Consider the following 24,450-nt stretch of genomic DNA (forward strand, 5'->3'; position numbering starts at 1 on the left):
TCCTGTGACAATGTAACGCCTTCCTAGGCAGTCATTAGGGGCCAGTTAGGACTTGTAAGGTCCCCAGCAGTGGCCAGTCCAAGGCAGGCCACAAGCACAGAGAGAAGAGCTGGTGTTTGCATAATATGACCATGATCCACCAGAAGCCTGTTTAACCTCAGAGAGGCAGACGACCTTACCTTCAACACCAACAGGGATCTGTTTGTCCTATAGATCCCAACAAGAAGAGGCGCAACCCATCCTTAGTGTGACAGACTGTTCCAAACTTTCCCTTGGATCATAACAGGCTCCCAACTCCAAAAAATTGGTACTTCTGCAAGGGAAAGTGACAAATGTCTCTGCCAAGACCTGGGTAGCCCCTCCTTTCTTCGGAGGCTTCAAGGGCCCATGGTGGCTGTGTAGAGAATTGTTCTCCAGGTATTGGCCCGAGGGGGAGGCAAAGGCTCCAGCACAGCCTATATGGGACTGTTCCAGCAGAACTGCTGGAACAAGGCAAGCATAACATATAGACCTTGTCAACTGCTTTCGGTTATTGGTGGGATAAATGGACAGTTGGTCTGAGGTGGGTTCCAGGGAAGCCTGCCCACCCCTACCTACGTGGGCTATAGAAGAGAAAGCTGATAGGGAGGAAACGGAGGAGTCAATCGAGATCTGAATCTCCGGGGAAGCTCCTGAGAACAAAGGCAAGCATAGTAATAATTATATTTTACACTTGCATGGCATTTACTGTGTGCCAAGCCCTTTACACTCATTTAAACCTTACAATAGGTTGGAACTATTATCATCACTTAACAGATGAGAAAAAAGCTGAGATTTAGAGAATAATTTACCCAAAACTGGAGAGTAATAAGTGTCAGAGCCATGATTTGACCCTGACAGTCTGGCTTGAGTGCCCAGTTTTAATTACTCTGTTATCATGCCTCATCATGCATTTTTTGAGGCTAAAATGCAATAGACTGTCAGCAGGGGTTCAGATGACTGCGAGGAAAGCAGTTTTAGCCTGAAGTCCAGGCTGGAACAATAGTTTAGAAGTGAGAACCTGAGAAGCTGAGGCCTTAGCCTGAGCCAGCCGATGGCAATAGAGAAAACCAGAAATAAAGAGGAGTCAGCTCAGAGGTCAAAGTTAAATAAGTTAAAAGTAAGTGCTAACCTTGTAAGGAGAACAATAATGAAAACCATGTAGCTTGTAACTTAATTCATCTGTTTTTTCTATATATTCCACTCATCTTCAGAGATTCCCCCAATCATTATAAAAATTACCATGCACATAAACAGATGACTGCAATATATATGGTAAGAAACTAGCGTTGCCAGAAAAGTTAAAAGGGAAAAAAAAAGGAGACAGTCTGCTTGCTAATCCTAAAATTGGGAGTTGAAAAGCCCCACATGACATCAGCCTAAATTCTCCTAGAAAAGAATAGACAGAAAGCTGGCTGGCTCAGGGAACTTTCTGTTTGGGGATGGCCATTTTACCACAAGCGGCCATTTTACCACAAGTGACAGAGAGCGAGGGCCTGGATAAGGGGTCAGCGGAGATGCCTGGCCTCTGTCCTCCTGCTGCTCCTCATCTTCTTCCTCCTTGGGTGCTGTTATGGACTGAATTGTGTCCCCCCAAAAACTCAGATGTTGAAGTTCTAACCCCCAGTACCTCAAAATGTTGGAGATAGGGTCTTTAAGGAGGTAATTAAGTTAAAATGATGTCTTTCAGGTGGGCCTAAATCCCCTACAACTGGTGTCTCTGTGAGAGGAGGAAATTGGGACATAGATGTGTAGGCACAGAGGCAAGACCATGTGAAGACAAAGGGAGAAGACGGCCACCTACAAGTCAAGCAGAGAGGCCTCAGAATGACATCAACCCTGCCAGCACCTTCCTCTGTGACTTCCTGCCTCTGAAACTGTAAGAAAGTACATTTCTATTGTGTAAGCCACCCAGTTTGTGGTATTTTTTACGGCAGCCCTAGCACACAGGTGCCTTCCCTTGAACTACAAATTTACATGAGAGAATTATTAGCTGTCTCACTGAATAAACATGTATCTTTCCTGACCCTAACACAGACTGACAGTCAGTGCTTCATGGGGATTATACATCTCGTGGGGACAGAGGAGAAAATGATTCAAGTCCTTGTAGGTTTCTGCAGCCACATTTCCAGGTACCATGACCCCTCAGCACATGTCCTTTATAAACCCGTGATGAACTATCACAAAGTCCCTTTAGAGTCTCTGTTCCCATGCTCTCCCAGTCTCCTAAATTCACCCTGCTTAGCACTACACCAAATTCATCTTCATCGAGTACTGTTTTTACCATATCGCTTTCCCTCAACTGGGGTTAATGGAGCCCACCCTCAAGCAACCTACCCAAGCTTATCCCACTGTGCCCCCAAGGAAAACTTCTAGTTCAACAAAATTAGCATCCTCACTGCCCCTGGACAGAGTGGTACTTGTCCACTTCCCGGCATCAGGTCCTGTCATCCAACCCCCACCCCAAGAATGCCTTCCTAGTCAAATGCTACTCCAAGTCCCCTCTTATAAGACTTCTTTCCAGCCAAATCTAAAGGTAACTACATAGCATTTCCACACCACTTACCTGGTAAACATTTAATACCTGACAAGCTGAGCAGCTTTTTATAGCTAACACTTTCCAGCACTGTGAAGACCTTGGAGGTAAATATCTAATATTCCGGTACTCCGCCCCACCCTCAATTTCATATGGCGTCTGTCATAGTCTTTTGTTACAGTATCATTCACTAAACACCAGGGCAGGGGATAAAGAGGAAACCATGTGAAAAGAGACTGCCTGTAGCAGTCCCTACTCTGTTTAAGTCTCTCATTTCTTAAATGTTTCTTTATCCTTAGATAATTGAGCATTTAAACTGAACTAATGATCTAGATGTGTGTGATCTCTTCCATTCAAGTTTCCTCCCTGAAATACTGTGTGCGCACGCGCACATTGGGGGAGAATGGGCAGCTTAGGAGAGGCATCAGATGAAAGTTAAAGTGGGTATTACTCAGTGGACCACAAACTCCTTGAAGGCAGGACACTTGTGTGTCATGCTTACCCCTCTGTTAACTGTGCAAGTGCATATTCCTTCAATAGATGTTGGATGATTTCATGGATGAATGGACGAATTTTAAGCCTGGCCATAAATGTGTGATTCTCTGGGGTTTCCCACTGTCGCAGCACGGAAAAGTTCCCATTCTTCCTTTTTCCTCCAGTTCTCGGACCCAATAAACCCCAAAGCAACATCATATCTGAGCAGTCTGGTACCTAATACAGACTTCCATTTCTACCACTTAAACAATAACAGCAATCTTCTCTTACTGGAAACTGTCCTAACATTCCCTAGGTCTACATGGAAAGGATAGGGAGGGCTTCCTGCCCATGTAAAGCAGCTGTGTGCCAAAGCAATCACCTTGACTGGTCCCAAGTTCATCAGAGACTATGTCAGCAAATGCTCAGGTAATTTTAACAAAAGAGGAGAGAGAGGCAGAGCATAGGTACCATGTTTCCCCGAACATAAGCCCTAATGTGTCTTTTGGAGCACAACTTAATATAAGACCAGGTCTTATTTTCAGGGAAACACGGTAGGAGTTGACAACCGTTAAATAAAATCTAAAAGCTAAGTCAGTCTTACAGTTCCTATGTCTGCTACTTTCAAAAGACTTCCCTTCACGATTGCAAGACAGTTAGTCTTCTACTGAGGCAAAGGATTGAATAGTGTCCCCCCAAACTTGACTTTTAGGAACTCACTAAATCACCTGTTAACTAAGCAGAGAAAAGAAGTTCAAACTGCTAGATATTGTTCCTATTAACCCTGTGCTTGATCCAGTGATTGTGAATAACAAATTTGAAAAATCACAATGGAATACTATATAAAAGCAAAATTAGTTTAAAGCAAATGTCGACTTTGAAGCTTTTGCAAATGGAATCACAGAGACACCACTGCCACTGGCAAGTCCCCGCCCAACCCCCAACAAGGTGGGTAATAACTTTGCTCCTGGAACAATCATTTCTGCTGGCTTTGTTGTCTATAAATAAGTCCACACTTACACTGGACAGCTGTTGAGGAAGCTTTTTTAGTGCTTCAAAATTCACCAGTGAAAACAATTTGTTCAGATTTAACAAAACAAAGATGTGCAGGTTCACCTTGTGACATATGGTAAAATGCTGCTATTTTTAGAAAAACTGGAAACAGGCTGAATTGTTACAAGGAAGGGAACATGCCAGGCCTGGCAGCCTGAGGGTGATGAAAAGATGCCAGGGACGGCGACCGGGCACGTGACCCCAGTCTCCAGACGGGGGCTCAACCATCATCCTGTGCCCCTTTCCTCTGCCTTCTGAACAGCTGAGACCACAGCTGTAAGAGCAGACACAGGCAGACACAGAACAGAGAAGGGGAAGGGATGTGGCATGGAGCAGAGGGGAAGGCCAAGGGAAAAGTGTGGAAGAAAAAAAGTAAGAGGGAGGAAGAAAGGGGAAAGGAAGAAGATGTTGGAGGTGCAGCAACATCAGTATTTCATCAACTGCAAACTCTCTAGCGAATCTCAGGAGCAATATGTTAGGACCCCTACCTGTCTCACACCTAGTACTTCTCTGACATCGCCACCAGCTGACCAGTCAACATATAACTGCCTTGTGGACTGGGAGTCGGTCACCTTCAGTTCAGAGTATAATGCTTGGTTCTAACCATCCCCCAACAGCCAGAACAAATTTAGAATGACCTACTATCAACTTTTTCATTTATACTCACCCATAGTTACCAACATTCTTCTCTTTGCTGGGAAAACATGGCAGAAAATGATGATTCCTCATGCATCACTATGGAAACCCTAAAGCTTCCCCTAGAAAATATCAAAAAAGGCAGCACATAACCCAACTCTGACTTTCAATCACAATTCTCTCCAAGGAAGAACATTAAAAATTAGATAGATTCATTCCAAGTTCCCTTTTCCAATCAAACAGATGGGATTTAGATAAGCTCTTAAAGCAAATTGTGATTCGTATAATAATATGTAAACTTATCTCAAATCTCAGAGGCTTTTTCTAAAGAAGATTCCGATAATTAAAATGTTCCTATAGAACTCAAATTCCATTAAAGGAATATAGTTACATAAAAGCTCTCTAAGCTAAAATATTTCCATGCCCTGGCCAAAGGGCTAGAATATTTGTGCCCTTTACTTAGTTTATTAAAACGCTGATAATTCTGAAAAGTGTAATACTAAGAACCTGTCTAAAAACTTTTCCTATGTCTTTGTTTAATGCTTTTTAAAAGTCATTCCAAAAAAAAATATATAGTATTTAGAAAACACCTACTATGTGCTGAGCATATGCAAAAAAACAATCAAGAACAAACTAAGCACAATTATGAGAAACCTCCTTCTAAATCTGATGATTTAGGGTCCATATATGACACACTGAAATGAAGGTCCTAAATGCACAGGCCAACCACTTTCCCAGTGGAACTGCATGGTTGGTTTTCGTTTGTTTGTTTTTTACATTTTTTAAATTTATTTTTATTTTTCCCGTTACAGTTGATATTTAATATAATTTTATATTGGTTTCATGTGTATAGCATAGTGTTTAGACTTTTATATAATTTATGCAGTGATTGGAACTGCATGTTAAAGAGAAACTAGCATCCATCATGCTCTTAACACACGCCAGTCCTGTGCTTGCAATGTCCTGTGCTCAGCTCCATGCCCGCCCCCAACAACCTTGCTAGATTGGATTTATTACCCTCACTGACCTAGATCATGCCACACAGGCTTAGAGAAATGGAGTGACCTGCCTATTGGTCTGTCACAAGCCCTGGTCAACTGGAGAGCCAGGACTAGGCACCAGAAATGAAGGGTTGGGGTTTTCTGTATCAGACAATGGAATCCGACTCTGGCCGAAAAGTGAAACCAGAATGTGACGAGCAGATACGCACAGTCCACAGATGAGGAAGAACAGAGAACGGATGAGGCTATAAAACAGCCAGAAGGAGGCAGTTTGAGCATCTGGATGGGAGGAATCGATGAGAGCCACTATCAGCACACATCAGCTTCTGTTACTGCAGGACCCTGTATCTCCACTGACGGGACATGCAGACCCGTTCGCTGGAAGGGCCGGGCTGCTTGGTGCCACCCAACTGCCTGCGATGGGGAGTGGTGATGTCCCCAGGCAAAATTAGGAGGAAACAAGGAATGGACAGTGGGCAAGCAAAAATTTTCTTTCACTAAATATAGTATGGAGTTCATAACAGTAAAATTTCGATAATCTTCACAGGCCACAAAGTTTTAAACTCTGGGAAGTGTATTAAAAGCCCATGTTGTTTTCTCCACAGCTGACTACAAATGAATTGAACATAGCAGAATCGGCTTCACACCACGGAGTTTTAGATGTGAAAGGAACCTCAGAGGGTCAACTAGAACAATTCTATCGCTTTACAGGTGAGGAACCTGAGGATTTGCACATGGAGTGGCAGAACCTGGGACACTGAGCTTGCCTGGTCCAAGGTCAAAATCTGTCCACTACGCTACACCACATGCTGTCATCTCAGTAAAGTGTCAGTGCAGTAAAGGAATCTGGTGATCTCTTTGGTGGTGGCTGGCACCCTGAGCACATTTTATCTGCCAGGGTAGTCGCAAACCGTCTCATCTCTTCCTGAAGTTTCCTTTGCTTCATGCTTCAATTCTGGAGCTAACATGGCAGCTTTAGCAGTTAAATGCTCATAAAGCACTCTATATTTTCAGTCATCAGAGTGTTTTTCTCAGGCTGATTCACCAGTTTAAACAAAAAAAGAAAATTTAAATGACTAACATTTAATGGGCACTTGGGGATTTGTTGGGTATTTTTTAAGCCATTTACATACAGGTGCATGAGAATATAAGCCCAGAATTGTTTAAAGAAATAGAAACTCAGAAACAACCTAAGTGTCAAACACTGAAGGGTGGGTTTAATCAAATCATAATATATCTATATGATAAAAAGAAAAAAGATTATCCATTCATTAAAGTTATAGGCATGGGAATATCTCATGATGCACAGTTGAATGAAAAATTTATGCAGGAAAAGAATATGCAGCAAAATTCTACAAAAACAATAGCAATGCATACATGAATGCATGCTTACATATGTATATATGTATATATATATATGTAGAGTCACATATATGAACATACCCATATACATGTGTGCACATATATATGCATTCACACATATAAAATTTGTACCAAAATGTTAATTTTGGTGGTGAGGAAATGCAACAGATGGTTAAAATTTTCTATTTTCCTACTATACAAATTTATTTTTTCCTTAAATAGTTTTTTAATGTTCAAATGGCCATCTAGGCAATCCTGGAAGTGTCTGATAACCTAAACCTCACTGTCCACACGGAGCCCACCGTACGGAAGAGGCACAAGGCCCCAGAGACAGGAAGTGTGTGGGCCCCTGCACACACCAGCTGCTTTAGTTGGGGAAGGATCACACTCAGTGCACTCTCTCCTCAGAACCCAGGCCCGGAAGGTAATGGTGAGACCTCCCATCCCGAAAAAGTCGGCTTTGTTTTGTTTTTCCCAGCATCTCTTGTTTCGGAATCCAAGACTAGAACAGCTTTTGCACCCTCGGACTTTTCAAGAGAAAATAATTGCCCTAGATGTTCCCACATCTAGGGATGGGGATGGAGAGGTGGGAAAACAGGATAAAAGGACAGGTTCAGTAGTTCCAACTTTCAATGATTTCCCCCTTGTAATTTTAGAGACAGTGAGTGTACCTCTTGCTTCAGATTTAGGTGCCTTGTTTCCATGGGCAGAATCTTTGTGAAAGCAGGCAATGAGAAAGGAGCTTTGCAGCTGTCCCTTCACCTTCTCCCAGCTCTCCTCTCTGACAGGCAGCATGGTGATTTAACTGTCAAACACTAAGCAGCACATCTTCTTTCAAGAGGCTCCACAGACCACTCCATAGACTAACAAAGGAATATAACAAACAAACAAGTGCCTGAAAGCTTTTATGTTGCCATGACAACTAGCTTAGCTTTCCCAAACTCACAAGGTAAAAACTACTCCACCAAAAAGGAGGGTGTACTCCACCAAAAAGGAGGGTGTAAATAATAGTTTTTAACTATTAAGTGTCTGTACATGCCAGACACTTGTTTCAAAAACAGCCACAGTCCAGGCCAACTACCAACCAGGTCAAAACCGCCCTGGACCTAGAAGTCTAGCAGGAGGTGTTTGCTGTTAATGTTGAGTGAACAGCAATGTCAGGCTGGTCCCCTCCACAGACATTGATGGGACTCACATCCCACCATGTAAGGAGGCTTCTACACTGTATAATATGCAGTATTTACATACATGAATCATGCACGAGTAGCTCAGCTCCATGAGTAAATAAGGTCTGGAGTGAAGCTGGGGCAGAAGAGTTCAAGGGAGATACGAGGGTCTCTCTGTGTGGCTCCATACTGTTTCCTTTACAGGCTCCTGCCAGAGACCAGAAGTATATCAAAACAGGTAAAGGCCATGATTCTGATTCCTTGGTTTCTGGCATTAGATGGGGTGGGAAGGAGTGGGCCAATGCACGGACCGTTCTGAGCAGCACTGGTACCAATCCTCTGGAGGTACGATAGGAGGATATCTCTGATACAAAGACGCTGAGTGTGCTGCTTGCAGACCACAGTGCCTGGGCTGTGTTCAAATAAAGCAGTGCCTACTTCCAGTGTAACACTATCCTCTGGTCACCTTTGATGCCCTGCTCTTTAGTCTTCCCATATAGCCAAAGGATGGCCGGGCATGAAGGTCAACTTGATGAAAGGACACTGCTGACGAGGGTGCAAATTGGTACAATTTTCCTAGAGAGCATCAAACACCATAAAAATTCAAGAGTCTCTGACCCAGCTATTACACTTAAAGGACTTATTCTATGGAAGTAACCACAGACATGCACAAAGATTCTGCAAAGGTATTAATTGGAATTGCTAATCATAACTGAGAAAAATTGGACATAATATTAAAGTTCAATAACATGAGAAAGAAATTACATTTTAGTACAGCTCCACAAAGGAATTCTGTGCAACCATCCAAAGGGCTACAGAAAACTGTTCACACTATACTAAGTTAAATATTTTAAAATAAGTAAAATATCTTTTTTAAAAATATATGAATGTCGATATATAAATAACTAGGAAGCCACACACCAAAATAATAAAAGTAGTCCTCTCTGAGTGTCTTCATTATGGGTTGTTGTCCTTTTTTTAAATCAAATTGGCTACAATAAAGTGCTATTATATAATTTAAAAAACAACAGACTCTGAAAAAAAAGAAGAAATAAAGGACAGAATATATTTTTATTTCATCCTGTTCCCAGAAAGGGATATATAAAACATAAGGTAACCAACTGATTTTTAATTTATCTCCTCATATTAAAAATCATAGATTGGACCAAGGTGCGGAAAAACAGGCTGTTTCATTTATTCATTGCCTTCTGTGTATACAGTGTTGAGATGCTGAGTAAACAATGACAATATAGGGGTTATAAAGACAAAGGAGTAATATGAGGTACAAGTGGATTGCGATGCTGGCACAACAGAGGTAGCAAGACCAGTGTGTTACTCTTCGATTGCTGCTGCAACAAATTACCACAAACACAGTAACTTAAAACTACACACATTTCTTATCTTACAGTTCTGTAGATAGTCCAATGGGTTTCACTGGACTAAAATCAAAGTGTCAGCAGGGCTGCCTTCCTTTCTGAAGATTCTCGGGGAGAAGTCATTTCTTGCCTTTTCCTGATTCTAGAAGCAGCTCAGATTCCTTTGCTTAACGGCCCTTTCCCTCATCTTCAAAGCCAGTAAGGGCCGTCAAGTCCTCCTCCCATTACATGCCTGTGATCTCCACTTCTGCCTCCCTCTTCCACTTGTACAGACCCTGCCTGGATTATCCAGGATACGCTCCCTATTTTAAGTTCAGTTGATTAGCACCCTTCATTTCCTTTCATCACAGAACCTAACATATTCACAGATTCTGGGGACTAGGATGAAAATCTTTAGGGGGCCATTATTCTGACTACTAGAACCAGTTAGACAACCATTACAACAACCCAAGTGAGAGCCTGAAGGATGGCTATAGTAGTGGGGATGGGATGGAGAAGACAGTTCCATCAGATATAAGGTGGAACCCTCTAGGATTTGGTGGTCAGTTAGAAATGGGGAGGGAGCTGGAGCCTAGCTGCCAGGTGAGAGCCATTACTACTCAGAGAGATAGGAAACACAGGCAAGGGACCAGCTGGGGGAGAAAGACAAAATATGGTTTGCATGTAGAACTTGAGGGGCTCGTGGGACATGGGGGTAAACATGTCTGGTAGAATTTGGCTCTGTGAGCAGGTGGTCTGTAGGGAGGTCTGGACTGGGTAAAACAAAGTGGGAGACAGTGGCATAAATCTCCTAGATGAAGCAAGGAGACGAGCCAGCTGAAACGAGCCAGCAAGGAGACAATCAGACTAGTCGTCTGATCTAGTACGAATCACATAGAAAGGAAAGAAAAGCCTTTCTCTATGGATATCCTCATTTTATACTCAGTATCCACAGGTTGAGAAGCCCTATGTAAGAGATGAGCACTACATAAGGTAAGAAGGATTATTCTCAAGGTGGATTAACCAAGATGAGCCCTCCCTTGCTCAATTACAGCCATAGGGAAAAGAAGTTCTAAAGTACTTCTCTAAGTTAACTGTACCCCATAACTGCCTTATATATAATTCAATCTGGTGACATGTGTTATAGAAAGGCTACAGTATATTTCCAGCAGTTTTATTACCTTCTTTTTCAGTTGGGAAAAAAAAAGCAATTGAGCAACCTTTAAAAACATACTCAAGCCACCAGAAGTTTTAAATCGCTCAATTTGGGGAACACCTCTGCTACGGCACTATCTTTTTAGAAGCACTCATGGAGAAAGAGCAGAAAACTCCATTTGATCTCCCAAAGTCACATGCAAGCCTCCCACAACACCTGTCCTTCAGGGACACGAGTGCTGTAGCAATGCAGTAGTCACATAAACCTAAGATATTTCAGATGCACCTTCATTATAAATTCAGGCACCAAAGGCAAAAGAAAAAAAAATTTTTTAAAAAAGTATTGGTTGTATCAGTTTTAGTTTTGTCCAATTACTACTGAAGCAAATATTCTCCCCTGAAACATTTGAAGTCCATAAAAAGGGAGGTAGGTAATAGTTAGATCCAGAAGGGTCCTAAGAGATAATTCAGTGAATATGAGGCCACTGAGGAACAGAGAGAATTAATGACTTGTCCGAGGTCACTTTACCAACGACAGTACCAGCCCCGGGATGCTGGGCTCAACTCCCAGGGCGGTATTCCTCACCTAGCCCTTTCTGACTCTCTCCTGCTCACCTGCCCAGGAACCAATCACCCCCACATACAACAAACACATTTTATCTACTCCCATCTATCTCTCTGTATGAAATTATAGATGCCTAGAATTTTCTTTCCTTATTTCATACCCACCACTCGCATCTCCAGTGATTCCAACAATGTTTTTCTAAGCTGCCAAATCTGAGATACACTGAGCGTAGCTGGCAGAACTAAATACCATGTTTCCCCAAAAATAAGACTTAGCCAGACCATCATCTCTATTGCATCTTTTGGATCAAAAATTAATATAAGACCCAGTCTTATTTTACTATGATATAAGACTGGGTATAATATAATATAACATAATATAATACAATATAATATAACACAATACCGGGTCTTATATTAATTTTTGCTCCAAAAGACCCATTAGAGCTGATGGTCCAGCTGGGTCTTGTTTTCGGGGAAACAGGGTATATAAATAATAATCAGAAGTTTCTTTACTCATACTCTCTGAATCACGTTCCTTTGGGCCTCAGAATGGGTAGAAAAGCAGAATTAAGTCAATGCTGAAGGAGCAAAGCAGCAAAAATTTATAGTACAGGGATTTTTCATAGACATTTAACAACATTATTGCTCCACGGTACAAAGTACTTTTCCCCCCACACACACGGGTTGTCACTAATGACTATGCACACAGGACGTGTCAGGTTTGTGTGTCTATTAAATCAGCTTGCTTCCTGCAAGAGACAGTGCTTGGGGATGTGCTTTTATCCTTATTTACGTACTTATCCTCATTATCGTGCTCCTGATAACAAGCTGTCTGCTATGCTCTAGCCCCTGAAGGAAGCAGTGCTCAGTTCTAAACCCAGGTTATTAAAAAGTAACCAGACGCCTCCAGTGTGCCTTTGAACAGCGGAGTAGCCAGTATCTACAAACATGAGCCAATCTTAGAGAAGAGAAACAAGCTTTGCAAATGAGAACAAAATGTAATTGCCACCATCTGCTCCTGCCAATCCCCAGAAGACGGGCCTTCTCACCTAGATGTAAAACAGTCAGGTGCCCACAAGTGCCAGACCATGTTGCCATGGGATTTCTGATGACTACAGATCACTAATGCTCACATACAACCCCACCTGGCTAGGTGTTCAGACATACAGAAGGGACGCTGGAAATAGGCTCACTCACCTCCAAGCTCTATGTCAAGGTCAAAACTAGTTTAAAAACTGACATAAGCATAGGGGAACGAAACTTCAGTTATATTCTGTCTTCCTGCCAACTGCTGCACAGCAGACAGCTTTCTATCACCTACTTCCCTTGGGGCCCCTAATGGCCATTGCTGTCTCAAGCGAAGGGAGCAATAAGCAAAGCAGTCTGATTGCAGCTCTGGTCAGCATCTGTTGCCTCCTTTCCAGGCACACATACCTAACCTCCGGCCTCTGCCCAGTTCCAGCTCTCGACCTCTCTCCATTTCCGTGGTCAGGTGAGCCCATATGACAAAGAGGCATAAGGGGTTTTAAACTCCCAGCTAAAAGGTCTCAAATTAATCAAAAGTCCAACAAAATGTGAATAGGTTAAATACCAAATTTACCCCTATCATGTCTCTTTAACTATTTTCAAAGAAAATTGCCTCCTCCCCTTACAACACCAAAGTTAGCCAAAGAATTGTTCAGAAAAACCAACTCACCTGGCTCTGTGGAAATTCATGACGGCAAAGCAAGTTATACCAGGCGTGGTATTTCCTTGAGAAAGATGATTCAATAATTGCTTCAATCTAATATATGGTGATGGAAAGAGAACTGACTCTGGGTGGTGAACACACAATGTGATATATAGATGATGTATCACAGAATTGTACACCTGAAAACTATGTAACTTGACTAACAATTGTCACCCCAATAAACTTAATTTAAAAAAAGAAAAACAAAAAAATAAAAATTGCTTCAAGACTACCTAAATATTTCCTGAAAATGCCCCTCCACTTCCCATTCTTCTCCTAACTCTCAAGTTATTAGTTTTTTTCTAACTCTAGGTCATAATGAATTTTTACCCTCCTTGGAGTTAATATTCACTCCAACAGCACAAAACTTCGGTTCCCAGCTAAAAGGGGTAAAAGGACAGCTAGTTGCTTGTTTGAGTGTGAGAATCACCAAAGGAATGTTTGCTAAAGAGGAGGTAGAGAAACTAGTCTGACTCACTATGATAGCTATTTGAACCCTCTGCCTTAATAATTTAAAATTTTATGCAAATACAAAACCACCTGTTCACTGGCATTATTCGTTCTCTCTTTATGAGCAAAATTATCTTCCTGATAAATTTGCTCCAAGTTATTATTCATTGGCTATCAAACTGTAGGTAATTATTTCCTTTAGGGAACAGATGTAATTTGCTGCCCTGATGAAACTCAGACTCTGGCCATAAATATTTTAGTTAATCATAAAAGTCCTTTGTTTCTCTTATTTGTGCTTACAGCCCCTACAATAAAAAGCAAGTACAAAGTAGCTGCTGGGATTCTGATGGAGACAAAAATGTCTAGTCTCCCATGAATATCATAACCTGGAATAAAAATATGGCATTTCCCAAGTATTAATCACTCCTTTCTTTACTGAATAGCTCTATAGAGCTTCAGGCTGAGAAGAAGCCACATTTCCTGGAACTTAAAACCTGAAGGGTCACAGAAAGTCATAGATTAAACTGTGAAGCCAGAAGTAATAGCTGAGCTGTTAGTCTATGAAAACTAAAAATAAGTTCTGTGGCATGAAGGACCATTGTTTTTGAGTTGGAACAGATTTTAAATGTCCAGCTTCATACAAGAGGAGTCATATAATTACAGCTGAGAAATTGTTACAGAATGTCTACTTAGTCCATTTTCCCTATGTATGAATGAAAGAGAACTGTTATTTTCATGTATACTTAAAAAAAAATAGAAACTTGAAGTTATAGAAGACCTCACTACCATGGTTCATATCTCTGGGTCTAAGAACTCCCTTTGAAATTGGTGTAAGCTCCAAACCCTCTTCCAGAAAAAAAAAAAAAAGGTACAAAATTTTGTGAATACATTTATAGAATGTATTGATGCTCCCTTAAAATACATCCAAAAAAGGCCTTTGAGGTTCTCAAACTCCAGGTTAAGAACTTCTGCTTCAGAGGTTCCATGCTTAAGTCCAATTCTCCCATTAAGCCAACACACACAAAAAAAAATTCCTCTTTCACATTACAGCTCTTCAAAAGCGCGGAAGGCGCTCTCCTTCCAGTTGACCTTGATTAGACATTATTTTTACACTCCTGTGTTTTCCTCTCATCTTTTCCCAAAATGTAGAGGCAGAATGTTCTGAGAAATGAAACGGCATGCCTCAAACTACATTGAGTTTCCCATTGCTGGGTACATACAGAGGACGGACTTTGACTTGTTAGGGGAGTTGCAGAACAGATCCAAGAATCAGGAGGGGAACTGGAAGAAACGGCCTCTGAAGTCCACTCCAGTCTGAGATTTCATGATTATGTTGTACGCCAATGCCTGTGTGTCTATGTCCTTCATAGGGATGGCACTCTATAGTGAGCTTCCTGTCAGGTTCAACCAGGCAAAGCACATACTCTACTTTGCTTCTGTGCATTAATTTGGGCAGAATCAACCTTATTTTTACCCCCAAAGCAAGCAAATTCCTTCCAGCATCTAAGATCTCATTAATTTTTGAAAGTCACAACTTCACTCCTATTGAATTCTAAGTCAGTTAAACCCCTCTTTTACACATCACCCACCATTTCTGGCAATTCATTTATTCAATTTGTTCTCTTAGACAACATACGAGGTGTGATCAAACAATATGGTGAATGTTTAAATTTTAAAAAATTATTATAGTAAAAGACACATTGCCATTAATCCCCCTCAAAATACTCTCCCTCACTTCGAACACACTTATCCCATTATTTTTGCTACTTTCTGAAGCAGTTCTGGAAGTCCTCTTTTGTGTCTTCAATTGCACTCTCGCGGCTGCCTTGATGTCCTGAATCATTTTGACTTTGGGGAACAGCCAGAAGTCACACAATGCCAGATCCAATGAGTAAGATGCATGAGGATACAGTGTAATGTTTTTTTCGACAGAAATTGCTGTACCAGTAGCGATGTGTGACATGATGCATTGTCATGTCAAGGTAAAATACACCTCTCAACCGTAGCTCACACCTGACTGACTGCACCGAACAAGTTGAAACTTCTCACACACTGTTACTAAGGTTCGACGAACCAATTCCTGTATTGACGATCCCTGCCTTCTCGTTGGATGGCACTCAGCAGTAGCATTCACTGTATTTTGTGATCATAACAGAAAGGCTCCATGTCACACACTGCTTCTGGTATAAATTTCTGTTAAATAAAAACATTACCGTGTGTCCTCATCCACCTTATTCACTGGATCTGGCACCGTGCAACTTCTGGCTCTTCTCCAAAGTCAAAATGACCATGAAAGGTAAACGTTTTGAATCAATTCAGGACATCAAGGCAGCCAGGATAGCACAACTAACGACACTCACGAAAGAGGACTTCCAGCACTGCTTCAGAAAGTGGCAAGGATGATGGAATAAGTGTGTTCGAAGTGAAGGGGAGTATTTTGAGGGGGATTAATGGTAATGTACCTTCTACTGCAATAAATTTTTTTAATTTAAACATTCACCATGTTGTTTGATCACACCTTGTATTTTTATATATAGCCTACGATGTACCAAGCATCTTCTAGAGGTACAGGCAGGACTGAGGGAGAAAAAGCCCCTGCCCTCATACGTTCATGCAGTGATTTTACACATTCTGAACCATGACCCCAGTCCTAGAATTGCTAAGTTTTCCTTTAATTTTCACAAGCATGGAGGATAAAACACCTCCTTTTCCTTGAGGATAAAACATGAAATATATGTAAGCCCCACAGAGCTTTCAGAAAATTCTTCTGGGACTACTTCACCTTCAAGGTGAGAAATTCTGATTCATTCACTTCAAGTGAAGAGTGACAGGAACATAATCATTACATCGTAAAACATTAAAAGAAAATAAAGCAAAAGCACGAAAGACAGCCACTGTGAAGCCTAACCTTGAAATTTTCCTAAGAGCAGAACACGTAATACATGTGCACAGCAAAACTGCAATTATACGTTCCTACAAGTCCTGGAGAAGAACCCCTTCTTTTTCATCTATTAATTACAATGGGCCTATGCAGTGCTAAAGAGTTTCTGAGGTAGTTTTGGAAAGTGTTTGTTTTGCACGATATTAAATGCTGAGCATATAATCAGCTACTTACATGCAAATGTTAATACATCAGTTGTGTCCACAGTGAACACTCTTTGCACAACACAGGATTCGATAGTAATCCATGCCAAGATTTTCTTCCGCAATCACAAATTAACTGAAACTGGCCACAGGAATTCCTTCCTCCTGCCAAAAAGCTCTCTTTTTAGGCTTAACACTTTCTAGTCTAAACATGAAGACTCACTGCAGGTGGAAATAGCCGAGAAGAGGGGACAGGGGGAAGGAGGAGAAGGGAACATGCACTTGAAGAACATCTATGCCAGACACTACCCTGGGCTACCGTGCCAGACACTGCTAGCTGCCCCCGGTATCTCTTCTCTCCTTCTTCCTTAGGAACAGAACCACCAATTATTAGCTAGGCAAATGGCTGCCCCAGAATAAAGATAGCATTTCTTAGCCCTCCCAACAATTCAATGAGGCCATACGGCTAAGGTCTGCCAAGAAAATGTTAAGTGCAAACATTAGGAGGTGTGGTAAGGATGGTGAAGCAACAAGACGGAAGCAGCCTGGGTCCCTGATACTCAACACGCCAATACAATGGCCCCAAACTAACCTACCTGTGGACTTGACTTAGGTGAGAGAGAAATAAACGTCCAACTTGAGGAAGGCACTGTAATTTGGGGTTTTCTGTCACTTGTAGCTAAATTTAGGACACAACAAACTTGTTTAATCCACAAAATACTTCTATTAGTTAGACATTATCATCCCCTTTCACACAATAAGAAACTGAAGACTTTCTGCTAGGCCCCTCATCAGCAAGAGAATCCCATACATGAAAAAGAACATAGCAGTATGAGAAATAAACAGCACATCTTGGTGCAAAAGATAGATAATAGTACTAAGTAGACTGTCATAGAAGTGTTTTATAGAGAATTCTGAGGATTAAATAAATACCCAAACCAAGATTTAATTTAGGTACTTGATTTAATACTGAAAAGGAAATACACCCTAGTGCTGAACGCGTACCATACTAGTTGTTTACATACTAAGTTGCTGCTGCTGCTGCTGCTGCTGCTGCTGCTAACACCTTTACTCTTAGGTTAAAATGCATGGAAATGTCCAGGTCTTCCTTTACAATTTCATCCAAATGACAACTCTAATCCTCATATATCTTAGTTACATATTCCATATATGGTGACTCCCATGCACTCCGTTGGCTTACAGGTCTCAAATGCCCTCAAATATTCTCAAAGACACACAAATTAGTAGGGCTCTTGTAGTGCTTTGGTTTAATCATCTCAATACATGAGCTTCACCCAAATTACCCCCACCCTCTGTCCCCTTTCTTCAGTATATATATATATTTACCTCTCCATGGCCCTTAGCACAGTTCTGAGTATAACTAGGGTCATCAAAAGTCACTTAAAGGGGGGGGGGGGGCCAGCCCGGTGGCTCAGGCGGTTAGAGCTCCGTGCTCCTAACTCCGAAGGCTGCCGGTTCGATTCCCACATGGGCCAGTGGGCTCTCAACCACAAGGTTGCCGGTTCAATTCCTCAAGTCCCGCAAGAGATGGTGGGCTCTGCCCCCTGCAACTAAAATTGAATACGGCACCTTGAGCTGAGCTGCCTCCCCCATGGCTCAGTTGGTTGGAGCGCAGGCTCTCAACCACAGGGATCCAAGGGATGGTGGGCTGTGCCCCCTGCAACTAGCAATGGCAACCGGACCTGGAGCTGAGCTGCGCCCTCCACAACTAAGACTGAAAGGACAACAACTTGAAGGTGAACCAAGATTGAAAGGACAACAACTTGACTTGGAAAAAAAAAAAAAAAGTCCTGGAAATACACACTGTTCCCCAATAAAGTCCTGTTCTCCTTCCCCAATAAAATCTTTTTAAAAAGTCATTTGAAGGAATTATCTAATGGGCAAAAAACACCACCTCAAATTACATGTCAAAATAACTTTAATGTCTTCATACCCCTTTCCTTCCATACTGGACAGTGGTCTTATATAACATTGTGTAAGTATTAACTTTGCATGATTGACATTTAACGTTTAAAGGAAACTATTCATTGCTCCAAACAAACAAAAAGACTGAGAGCAGTCCCAAAATGTAATTGTACTCTTAATGAAAAATATAGCCTTATAATCATTTTTGGCAATATGGTTTTGAAGGAAGGTCAAATTCCTATTGATAATATGTTGATTTTGAATCTTTATAAAGAAGTGACAGCATGATTTCCAAGAACCTTATAAAATATAGCAAATACTAGATAATTAAGTTGTCAAACACTTAAGCTGAAAATTCATTTCCATTTGTCTGACTCAGGCACTTAATCTACTGCGTCCCAATAATTGCATTAAGATGTTCAGAGGCTACAAATAAAGTTTTCTTCCAGATCGTAGTAGGACACCTAGTAGGAGACAACTACACAACAAATAGCTCAAAGTGTTTGCACTCATTCATTGGCCAAAACACAGGAGGGGTTTGTCACCTAGTGGCGAGGTTAAGAAGTAAGAAATTTGGGGAAGAGGGATTTTTGGGTCCCTGGAATGGTTGACTCTGTAACAAACCAGGGCAGTACAGATCAGTGTAACTTATCACCCAAATCAATGCAGTTCAAGCTACCTGGCATCTTTTTTTTAAGAGAAAATGGTAAAGAGATAGCTGTTTGATTGTATTAACATACTTCTTATAACTGCGTTTGATACCATACCGGTAGTTCCCATAATTTGTGGCCCAACTAATTGGAATATTCTTTGGTTAACCTAATAACTTTCTATATAATTTTAAAAATCCACAAAGGTCATTCTCTTCCAGCATGCCAGAATGAGGAGAAAGAATGGCATACAAATAATCCCTCCAACTCAAACTAACACTGATTTCATCACCACCAATAAGAATTTATAAAGCATCCCTGTACCTCTTTACACATGGAGCTAGTTGGGTCCTACGTGTGATCTTTCTTTTGAACCCCTGCATTGACTATAAGTATGTGACAGATAGTCTCATTTTAAACATAAGAACCCTTGGCCCACTTTAAAGCCAAGGGGGAAACAACTCATAGAAGTACTTTCTTTGGATAAAACAGCTAGTATTTTCTTAAAGCTAAGACTTGAAACCAGGTCTGTCTATTCCGAAGTATTTTCTCTTAAGCACTGTACTATTACTTTTTCATCTCACTTCCAACAGGACATTTGCTTTGAGGTTGTTGCCCCACAGGTGACAGACTGGTATGTCTCTCTTGCTGGGTCTACCACGTAACTAACAACAACTTCCAGCGTAGCTGGTTTGGGTTACACAATGTTGAAAGGGAAGAGGCCAAATAGTTCTTCAATGGCTCTGAGCCCCTTACTCTAATCAACAAAGCTAGCAGGGCTCAGGGAAGCCGCTCACAACCTGAGGTGACACTACTCCATATGGAATACAGACAGCTGAGGAGAGAACCGAGAGTGAACGTATAAATAGGGCAGAGACAAAATTAAATATTGACACTGCCTACCGAGCAAAGGTTATGAATACAACAGAAACACAAAAGTTTCCTGTTAGAGAGAATGGGACTGAGAAAATGGTCCCCTCACTTATGATTAGTTACAGATGGCTTCTCAGAGGAGAATTCCAGGTGCTGTCACAAAGAGGAAACGGCTAGTGACCTTTCCAATAAAAAGCAATGATGTTGGACCTGATTCAAAGGGCAAAGTGAACAGAAGGAGAAGGTTCTAGGACAACCCACTGCTGAAGGATCATAGCTATGTGATGATGATGAAGCAACAAGGAGCATTTACTTGGTTCAACAAACGAGATCTTCAATGCTTACTGTGCCAGACTCTGAGCTAAATGCTGAGGGAACAAAGATGAGTAAGTCAGTGTACATTCTCCAGAGGGAGACGAGAGATAAACACAGATTTAACCATCACATGTTAGCTACTAAGCTGGAAATGAGCACAGAGGGCTGAGGGAACACAGAAGAGCTGCTCCTAAGTCAACCTGGAGGTTTGAGAAGAGTTCACTAAAAACAAACCTGAGGCTACGAAGCTGTTTAGCCTTGTAGCTGAGAGCCTGAGGGCTGCAGTCAAACTGGAAAGGTTCAAATCCTAGCTCTACCACTTACTGCCCTGTAAATTAGGCAACCACTTAACCTTTCTGGGCCTCAACTTCTTCATCTGTAAAATGGAAATAGGAATAGTATCTGTTTCATGAGGATGTCCTGACAGCTAAAATTTAGAAGAGAGCCTGGCACATGCAGTAAACAATCAATAAAAGTTACCTAGTATATTGCTGAATAGAATAATGAACATTCATTCAACAAATAAGTAAATGAATTCAACAGTTTGGGGGTAAGGGGATCAAGAGAATGTCTGTCTTGAATTTCAAATGGCTACAATGCATATGGGACACCCAAGAAAAGGTTTCTAGTAGGCACTTGTATATGCAAGTCTAGAGACAAATTTAGAACTAGAGATACAAATTTGAATATCTTCAGGTGGTCGAAGTCACGAGAATGGATGAGATCATCTAAAAGGACAGAGAGGAAGGTTAGAGCCAAGTTCTGAACACATCAAACATTTAGAAATCAGGAAAGGAAGGAGAGCCAGCAAAGAAAAAATGGGAGGTAGGACAAAAGTCAGGTGCCTGGTAATCAGATGAATAAAAGACAAAGGGGCCAGCATCAGCAAAGGCACAGGGTATGAAACAGCAATGTATGTATGTGCGGGGGGGAGAATGGCGAATTACTACAGGTTCAGTACTACCTGAACATAAACTGAGAGGCCGGAGGGAGGTGAAGACTGAGATAAAAGCCAGAGGGTGAAAAACCTTGTATGTCAAGTCAAGAGCTTTGGATAATTAAGAGGCTCAAAGAGGTTTCAACCAGGACAGAGGTCTGTCCTGGTTGTCACATGTGAGCACCGTAGTAGCCAAGGCCTGCAGTATTTCTTACATCTGCCACTTCCTGTATACCCACGGTCATCATTCTAGTTCTGTCCACCATCACTTCTTGTCTTCTATTGCCTATTCTTCAAACTGGAGAGATTGTAAGCATGTCATAAATGCCACCTCCTCCCACTAAATATTTTCTTGTACCAACTGGCTCTTTTCTTAATGTTCCTTGTGGTGCTACTTGTATTAGTAAGACAGGATTGTGGGTGCCTTGTGGGGGTCTTGTGCATACAAGACCGCTTATTCTGGTAGCTATGAAGGTGATTGTCTATGGGAGGCAGAATAATGGCCCCCCAAAGATGCCTATGTCCTAATGCCTGGATCCTGTGAATATTTTAGGTTACCTGGCAAAGGGGCATCGAGGTGGAATTAAGGTTGCTAATCAGATGACTTTAAAATAGCGACATTATCCTAGACTATCCAGATGGGTCCAATGTAATCACAAGTGTCTGTAAAAGTGGAAGAGGGAATCAGAAGAGAGAACCAGACAAGGGATAGCAGAAGGAGAACTCGACCCATAGTTGTTGGCTTTGAAGCTGAAGGACAAGGGCCACAAGCCAAGGAACATGAGCGGCCTCGAGGACCTGGAAAAAGCAAGAAAATTTGCCCCTAGAGCCTTCAGAAAGAAACTCAGTCCTGCTGACACCCTGATTTTATCCCAGCGAGATGCATTTCAGACTTCTGAACCACAGAACTGAATAATAATTTGTGTATTTTTAAGCCACTAAGTGTGTGGTCATTTATTACAGCAGCAATAAGAAACTAATACGACATCCTTAAGAGCTAAAAATATTGGAATCAGAAAACAACAGCTAGGAGGCTGTTGCACTAGTGCAAAGGAGAGAAAATGAAGGTCTGTCCTAGGAAAATGGGAACAGGCTGGGAAAGGGAGAGGTGCTTCCCTGAGCATCTACTGCTTACCTGTCCGTGTGATTATCAACACATCTCTAGCAGATGGACAGGTAGGCCTCTTCATGGAACACACTGAAGGAAAACCTACCTAATAAATTGAATTGGAAATTAGTGCCAAAGGAAGATAACAATAGACGTCGCCCATTGTCATGCTGAACTTTTAAGACTATCTGTCTTTTCTGCTATGAATCCTCCCCATTTGTTGAGTTTAGTTTTGTATTATTTTCAAAAGTTAGAAAAATGTTTTTATAACTTTTGATTCTTTCCTCTACATTTCTCTGACACGATTTTGCAACACTAGTGATTTTCTCTCTCAGGAGCTACCTTCTGCTTCTGTTTTTTTATGCAAGTAATTCATATTCATTTTAGAAAAATTAGAACACAAACAAGCAAAAGAAAGAAAAGGTAAAACATTCTAATTCCACCCCCCTTGAGGTTATCATTTTTTGCATTTTCAGAGGTATCTTTGAGAATGTTTTATTAATATTTATATGTATTCATGCATTTTGTTAAAAAAAAAAAAAGGAACCATACTTTTCTAAAATGTCATGCTTTTCTTGCCAGGCAATATATCATGAATCTTTCCAGAAACTATATTTAAAATATAATTCTTAATGGATACTAGATATTTCAACATGAAAGTATATTGTAATTTATTTATGCGGTCCCCTTACCACTCGACATTTGGTTTTGTTTTTCCTTTCCACTCCCCACCCATCTTCTGTGTTCCCTCCTCCTCCTCCTCTTTTCATCCAGGTGTTCTCAGACATCAACACTGGGTGCCATTAGGTCAGCCCGGCTGCAGCACCTGGTTCCTACTCCTAGCTCTGAGTGGCTGCCATATCTTCTTCATCTGACTGACCACTCAGATCTCCCAGACCTGTCTTTCCAGTATGGCATTGGATAGGAGACAAAGTGCATTTAAGACAGAACAACAAACTTGACCTTTGTCAATAACATTAATAGTGACCAGCAATATACAGCAGTACCAAAATTCGTCAGTGCCAAAGCTTCAGTTCCAAAGACTAAAAAGCTCCCTACTTTATTATTGCTTATAGTTTACAGTTCTGTGTTTATTTATAATTAGGAAAGGCTTGCTACATCTTAATCCTGACTTTTATTTGCAAGTGACAAAAAAGTGCCAACACAAGCGGCTTCAAGAAAAAAAAAAATGCTCAGACACTATCAGGGGACTATCCTTCTGGCCCTCTGGGCTCTGCTGTCAGTTGTGCTGGCTTTACTTTCAGGTTATGAAGGTTCCCTATAAAGTAGCAGCGGCACTTTCAGGTTTCTATCATTATAGCTCCAAGTCCAGTAAAAGACTGCTTCCTTCTTCAGTATCTCAAAAAAACAACCTTGGAACTGGCTCTGATCGTACCTCTAGGTACATGTCCTTGTCCCTGTGGCCCAGAGAATGGACAGGCTCATTGACTTAATTAGATCTGGCTACAGGCCTCCCATACCAGGTACTAAGTATGGCCAAAGACATCAGGTACAGTTACTAGGAGGGAAATGGATACTGTGTAAGCAATACAATAGATGTCCATGCAAGGCTGGAACTCTCTAAGACAGGGATCTTAACTTTGTAGGGTCACAAAACCGTCTGAGAATCTAACATAAGATCCTGATGGCAGAAAATGAACAAAAGCACATACAAGCACACATATTTGGCACACGATGCACTTGGAGACTGAAATTTTATTTCTTTCAATAGGTAGAATATACAAGCAGCTTTACAAAGAGTTATGTTTCTCACTCATTTTTTTCATGCAAAAATTAATGGGTATTTCCTGAACACTGATTGAAATAAATCCACATTTTGCCCCTGAAAAAAAATCTTCTCAAATGTAAATTTCAACAAAAAGGTTGAAGTTGTTTGACTTGAATAAGAAGTTGAAATTATGAAATGGTTTTGAAATACAATGCAAGTCATCTTAAATATTTAAGCAACTTTTCATTTTGATAGCAACTAGTCCTGAAAAAAAATGACTCATAAAGACACAGCAGCCAAAAATCAAAGCACCCATCTTTCACCTT

The 24,450-nt window shown here is 41.2% G+C and overlaps 1 protein-coding gene across 3 annotated transcripts in view; it reads right to left on the reverse strand.

The window, feature by feature from the left end:
- The window catches only part of SYT16 (synaptotagmin 16), a 221,021-nt gene that overhangs the window by 132,435 nt on the left and 64,136 nt on the right, over positions 1–24,450 (reverse strand). For 2 of the 3 annotated variants that reach the window (XM_033106915.1, XM_033106914.1), the window contains exons 1-2: positions 7,752–7,847; positions 4,749–4,839 (exon numbers count right to left, since the gene is read on the reverse strand). The exons of the other annotated variant lie outside the window; for it this stretch is intronic. In XM_033106915.1, coding sequence (XP_032962806.1) covers positions 4,749–4,764 — 16 coding nt within the window. In that variant the 5' untranslated portion in view covers positions 4,765–4,839; positions 7,752–7,847. Of the gene's footprint in view, positions 1–4,748; positions 4,840–7,751; positions 7,848–24,450 lie in introns of those variants that run through there. 3 annotated transcript variants of the gene reach the window in all.

The sequence above is a fragment of the Rhinolophus ferrumequinum genome, chromosome 6 (genome assembly GCF_004115265.2).
Source record: "Rhinolophus ferrumequinum isolate MPI-CBG mRhiFer1 chromosome 6, mRhiFer1_v1.p, whole genome shotgun sequence".
NCBI classification, from domain to species: Eukaryota; Metazoa; Chordata; class Mammalia; order Chiroptera; family Rhinolophidae; genus Rhinolophus; species Rhinolophus ferrumequinum.